Below are 6,036 nucleotides of genomic sequence, written 5' to 3' on the forward strand. Positions count from 1 at the left end.
GGGTGGAAAAGCCCCAGCAGGGGGGGGAAGGGGGAACAACAACCCGCACCCCCCCCCCCCCCCCCCAAACCGATGGGCCTGCCAGCCAGGTAGGAGGGGCCAGGTCCCGCGGCGGGTCTCGCCTCCTTCAGGGGGAGCCGCTCCCCCTGGTGTGTGTGTGTGTGTGTGTGCATGTCGGAGCATGCTGGAGCGGGATGGTAGAGGGGGATGGCAGGCCGGTACCTGGCCCATGCGCGGCACCTACGGCGCCTTGGGCACCGGGCCGCCGCCACTTGGCAAGGGGCCGGTGGCAAGCGTAAACTAAACCTCATCCCAGGAGAATAATGAGAGCATGCGTATATGTGTGTGTGGGTATGTATGCCCGCGCGCAGGTATGCATGCCAGCGGCTCATGCACGAACCGCCAGCCTCTCCTGCTTGGACTTGCCTCGAGATGTTGCCATAGCGATCTTGCCCTTTGCCGTGGAGCCGCGGGCGCCCTTCCCACCCCGGGACATGCCGGGGAAAATGAAAGTGCGACGACTTGCGGCGGGGGCCGGCCGCTTGCCCGGCCCGGGGTGGGCTTTCGGGAAACAACCAGGCAAGCGGGCCTCGGGCAGAGACGGGCAGGCCGACGTCCGCGGCTTAGGGGACCCCTCGCCGGAGGGAGGACCGATGCCTGGACGCAGTCCCGCCGGGGGATGAGCGTGCGCGGGTGTGTCCGCCAAGCGGGCGCGCATGCGGGGCCGGCTGCGAGCACATGGGCGAGAGCGTGGGGCGGGAGGGGGAGGGGGGGCGGGGGCAGCTGAGTGACCGGCCCCGACCACGTCCCGAGGGTGGGAAAAGACCCCGAGACGAGGGACGATGGGAAGGTGTGTCCCTGGCTCCCGGGCGTCCGACCGTCCCCGGCGCCCCGCCCGCCCCCCGGGAAGCGACTTGGAGAAGAACAACCGGCCTGAATATGGAGAATGGGCGACCCGGGATCTGGTAGTGTGTCCCCAACCCGGCTACACCAAACAAAGGTCGCTATGTTCGTCGCCCCTCGGGGGGGGGGGCGCGGAAGAGAAGGAGGGCGTTGGAGTTAGCCCGGGCGCAGTCCGCCGGCCCATCTCACAAGCCCGGAGGGCGCCTTTGTCCTTGCTGGAGGAATGCGGCGGGCGTTTCCAGGGGAGGGCTCTTACGGGAAGGGGAGGGGGGGGGGCTACAGCCGGCAAAAGCACCCGACCGGCGGGGTAATCCATTCAAAATACGCAATATTTATTCCCCAGTAGCGGAGGCAAGGTATGCAGCAAATGCATGATGGGCTCCGTGGATGGTCCTCCCTGGAGCGGGCCTTTGGGGCTCGAGCTCCATCGGGGGCGCGAGTGAGTGATATTCTGCGGGGGACATCTGGCGCGAGGGCGCCCTCAGGGGAGGGGTGTGTGTGTGTGTGTGTGTGTGCATGTGTGCTCCTCGCTGAGAAGGGACCGGCAGGGAGCGGGAGCAGGGTCTTCCAGGAAACCGCGGCCCCAGGGGCACACAGGCCTGACACGGGCGGGCGCGGGGGGGGGGGGGGGGGAGGGGCGCGTTGCTTTTTCTCTCGCGCGGATCTAGCGACTACTCCCTTCGGCCGCGCCAGCCTCCGATCCCCCCTTGGCCGGCCGACGGCCGGGCTGGGCGCACGTGCGTGTGCTCCATCCCGCCTCTGCCGGCGGGTGGCCTCCAGCACTCGTCCGGACGGGCGCGTGCCGGAAGCGTTGCCTCCCCCCCCCCCCCAGCGTCCATTGCCCCCCTCTTGAGGGGGTGGTAAGGCCCCCAAGATGGTTGAGCGGCTGGCGCATGCCGATTCCTCGAAAATGACTGGCCGAGTCGGTGGCGGGCGGGCGGGAGTACGCGACTGCCAGAGCCCCTGGGACACACAGCATGTCGGCACCCTGGGCGGGCCGGCCCATGCGCCACAAAGGGCAACACCAAAGGGCAGGACACGGGAGCAAGAAAGGGAAGAAGGAAAAGCCCGACTCCCTCGCCAAAAGCCCGGGGGGGGGGGGGGGGGGGGGGGGGCCATGCAGGACCACCCCGTCCTCCGTGGCATATTGTGAAATGGGCGCCGGCGGTCAGGCCGGTAGTTGAATTTCGGATAGCAGACCACCCTACGGGGACTGAGGGGCGCGGCGGCGCGGCGGGGGGGGGAGCACCCCCGATGCTCGAGGCCTCGCACCTGACGCTGGTCCTCCTGTGTGCGCGGCTCCGTCGCGCACGCTGATGTTGGTCCCTGCGCCGACACGGCGGGGGCATGGCCCAGCCTGGCCCTCTCGCCTGGCTGCAGAAGGGTGGGGCCATCTGCCCCTCTTCGGGGGAAGGGAGAGGCATGCCGCCAAACAGCATGGCGACTCGTGGGCCGGTCCGCGGCGAGCTGGCTCGCCCCCACCCTGCCGCAGGACCCGATAAACAAAGACCCCAGCTCCGGCGGACCCATCGCGCCCGACCACCGGTCCTCCCCCCCCCCCCCCCCCCCGTGGTTGGAGATGACCCTGCCCCCCCCCCAATCCCCCCGCCGCTCGGGGCCCCATGCAGGGACAACGGCGGGATGACCCCCTCCCCGTCCCCCGCCCCCCACGGCACCCAGCGCGGTGTGGCCTGTCTTCCGCCCAAGACCCGGGGCCGAAGCCCCTCACGGTGGCCGGGCGATCGGCAGCCTTTTTTCCGACAGGGCGCCGCGTCCCCGACAGGCCGGGCGCTATCGACTCCGCCCCCTCCCCTGGTCAGAGGAAAACTCACCGGAGAGTCTTGTGCGAGAGAACGAGAGGGAGAGAGAGAGAGAAGACCCCGGCGAGGGCGTACCCAGAGTGCATGCCAGGTGCGGGGGAGGGGGCGGGGGGGGGAAAGTTGCTTCGCCCGCGGCATGGCTTCCCCCTCGGCCTGCATCTTGGGGGGAAAATTCGCCAGCCGTACATCGTCTCGACCCCTCTTTGACCAAAGGCCACTTATGCCGTCCCGCCAGGAGGCAGGCCGAGCCCCGAAGGGTACAACACACCCGTGCCCCTTGCATGAATCAAAATGCGGGGGCGGCCGCAAGGAGGCAATATCGCCCACCGCCCGCCCCCCCCCCCCGGGCGTCTGGTCAGGGGGCTGCAGCCGAGGCGCTCCTGTCACAAATCGCCCTGCCAAGAGGGATCACCTGGCACATGCGACACCCGCACCCACATCACGTTCGACTGTACTCCGGCCCCCTTTTTTGTCTGGGTCTGTCCCCGAACGCGCGTATGTGCGCGCCGTGCCGCACCCCCCCCCCTCGCCTCTTGGCCATCCCCAGAGAAGAGAGAGGCATAGCCGGAAAAAGGAAAAAGAGCCACCGACGTGGTCACAGCCACAGCCTGGGCCCCAGTTCTCTTACTCCCCCCCTCCTCTCTTCTTGCCCCTCTCTCCCCCCCCCCCGCTTTCCCTCCCCGCCCCCCTGGTTCTCGACAATGTCGTCAGTGGAGCCCTCAACTCCCTCGTCCCAGGCTCCGGCGTACGCTTCCGAAGTCAGCGTTGTCCACAGTGAGGCCCTCTTGCGGAGGTACCCCTCCCCGCCGGCTCCCCCTTCGCTGGAGGGAGCCATTGCCACGCTCTTCGATCCGGCCGATCCTTCCTACCGTGCGGCCCCGGTGGACTTCCCCTACGGTGTCCCACGTTGGAGCAAATCCCGGCAGCAGTGTGTCTCGACCAAGCCCTTCCCCCAGGGCTTCCGAGTTCAGGCCGACCCGGACGAAGTGGACGTCCCGGATGCCGGGCCGGCTGCCGCTTCCACCGGCGCCCGGTCCTAGTGTCGTATCCCGCCGTCGCGGTGCTGACCCGGAGGCGTTCGTCCTTCCTCTTCCCCCTGACTCTCTTCCTCTCGGTCTCCGCAATGGCAAAATGATAAAAGAAAATAGAATAGAAACTCTCCGATCGTCCGCCCAGTTTTTCTTCCCGCCATCCGATTGAGAGAGAGCGCCAGCAGAGGGCAAGGTGGAAAGAGATGTGGGGCAGGAGGGCACCCGGAAAGTGCCAACGCCCATGAGGTCACAACGGACCCCAATCACACCACTGTCCACATGCCCGCAGCACGGCATTTCCGAGCATTCCGCAGGCTTTCCCCTTTTGGCGGTCGCCTCGACGACCTCCAGTTCCGGGGCCGATCAACACCGTTCAAGAGGGTTGGAATGGGGCGGCGAGGCGCGCGGGGGGCGGCACGGAGAACGTAGGTGTGTGTGAAGAAAGAAAGAAAGAGCGAGAGAAGCAGAAACGGAGGGCGCGCCAATCATCCCCCGGCGCCGGTACCCGAGGCTGGGCATAGACTCCGGGGCCTGGGGGCCATCGCACAAGCGGGGCTACATGAGTCTTGAGCGCGCTGCCTGATGTTACCGGAACTCTCTACTCTATGAGGTGGCATGCCGGAGGCGCAAAACACCCCGCCCCCCTTCCAGGAGAAGTCTACCCAATCGGCGGGTCTTCGGATGCGGCCGCCAGGCGCCATTCATGGGAGGGCACCAGGGAGCGTGTCTTCATCCCCCCCCCCCCTCCGTTCTCCCTGCCGAGATAGGAAGAGCCGATCAGGGACGGGCGGAGGAGGGCCCACCTCTTCACCCTTGCTGGCGTCCGTGGCTGGATGTCGTCCTGGCCGGGGGGGGGGGTCTCCGCGGGGCGCCTGCCTTGGCGCATTCCCCTGGCCGATTACAGGCCGGCAGTTTCTCTCTCAGACTGGAAAGTAGAGGGGGGTGGAGGGGGGGGGCATCTGTCGCACAGTTTGGTTCAAAGCAAGCCTACGTCCCACCGGGCCCACCCCGGCTGCTACCCATGCACACCTCATTTCTCTCCCTCCCCCCTCCCCCCCCCGCGTTTTTCTCCCCTTCGTCGTTCTCCCTTCCCTCCTTTCCCTCCTTTCCCTGGGCTCCTCGCATCATGAACCGCATCTTCGGAAGCAGCAGCAGCGCGGCCAAGGCTCCGCCCCCTTCGGCCGCCGACACTGTCAATCGGGTGCGCCTGCTGTCTCTTCCCCTGGGCCGATTGCCTGCCCAGCCCTCTTGCCCTGGGGCAACACCCACGCCTGACCGTTTGTCTTTCCGCTCCCCTTGCTGGCCACGCGCGCCGCATCTAGCTTGAGTCTCGGGCCGATGTTATTCAGGTGAAGATCGACAAGATTGACGCTGAGCTGAAGACCATCCAGACGCGTCTGTCCAAGATGACCGAGGGCTCGGCCAAGGTGCGTTTAACTCGCTGCTCCTGTCTTCCCCCTGCCCCCGCCCTCTGCTCCTCTGAAACGTGCATATTCACCGCCTCCCCCCCCCCCCCCCCCCCCCCCCCCCCCCCCCCTCCCCCCCCCCCTCTCGGCCTCTCTTACTGCGAATCCCCACAGCAACAACTCAAAAACAAGGCTATCATGCTGATTCGCCAGAAGCGCGGGTGCGTATGCATCTCCCTTGCTGATGTGTTTCCTCGGCTTCGCGCGCCTCTCCTTGTCTTGTGTCAACCCGCCATCCATCTCACCTTCTTCTCTTCGACCGATCTCGTCTCTCTCTTTCTCTCCCTCTTTTTCTCCTCCTTTCTCTCCCTCTCGTTCTCTCTCTTTTCTTGGACTCTCTTCCCTTCCTCTCCTCCCTCTCCCTTCAGATACGAGCAGCAGAAGAACTCCATGCTCCAGACGGCCTTCAGCGTGGACCAGGTTCAGATGACCACCGAGAACCTTCGCCTCACCATCGACACGGTACGCTCTCCGCATGTGGCCCGCACCGCTTCGACCTCCCGTCTCTTTCTCGACCAACCCCCCACTCACTCTTCTGTTTCCGGTGGTGATCGGGGCTCACTCGCTTCCCCACAAACAGGCCCAGACCATGAAGCAGACTGCCAAGGACATGAAGCGTGAGTACAAGCGCCTCGATATCAACAAGATCGAGGCCATCCAGGACGACCTGCAGGACATGATGGACCAGGCCAACGAGATCCAAGAGATCATGGGCCGTGGGTATGATGTGCCGGATTACATCGATGAGGCCGATCTCGAATCGGGTGCGTGTGGTTCTCCCTTCCTCCTCCCTTCCCCCCCCCCCCCCCCCCCCCC

The 6,036-nt window shown here is 66.4% G+C and overlaps 2 protein-coding genes across 2 annotated transcripts in view; both read left to right on the plus strand.

Moving 5' to 3' along the window:
* Positions 1-3,424: 3,424 nt before the first annotated feature.
* H696_00548 (hypothetical protein) lies at positions 3,425-3,763 on the plus strand (the record flags this gene model as incomplete). The annotated part of the gene is made up of 1 exon (XM_009494424.1): positions 3,425-3,763. The coding sequence occupies one exon, from the start codon at positions 3,425-3,427 to the stop codon at positions 3,761-3,763; it is 339 nt and encodes a 112-aa protein (XP_009492699.1).
* A 1,038-nt stretch (positions 3,764-4,801) lies between these two features.
* Positions 4,802-6,036, plus strand: part of H696_00549 (hypothetical protein) — a 1,671-nt gene continuing 436 nt past the window's right edge. The window contains exons 1-5 of the mRNA XM_009494425.1: positions 4,802-4,955; positions 5,077-5,181; positions 5,335-5,381; positions 5,589-5,682; positions 5,801-5,984. Of these exons, the coding sequence (XP_009492700.1) occupies positions 4,881-4,955; positions 5,077-5,181; positions 5,335-5,381; positions 5,589-5,682; positions 5,801-5,984 (505 nt within the window). The 5' untranslated portion in view covers positions 4,802-4,880. The remainder of the gene's footprint in view (positions 4,956-5,076; positions 5,182-5,334; positions 5,382-5,588; positions 5,683-5,800; positions 5,985-6,036) is intronic.

The sequence above is a fragment of the Fonticula alba genome, assembly GCF_000388065.1.
Source record: "Fonticula alba strain ATCC 38817 unplaced genomic scaffold supercont2.1, whole genome shotgun sequence".
Taxonomy (NCBI): domain Eukaryota; order Rotosphaerida; family Fonticulaceae; genus Fonticula; species Fonticula alba.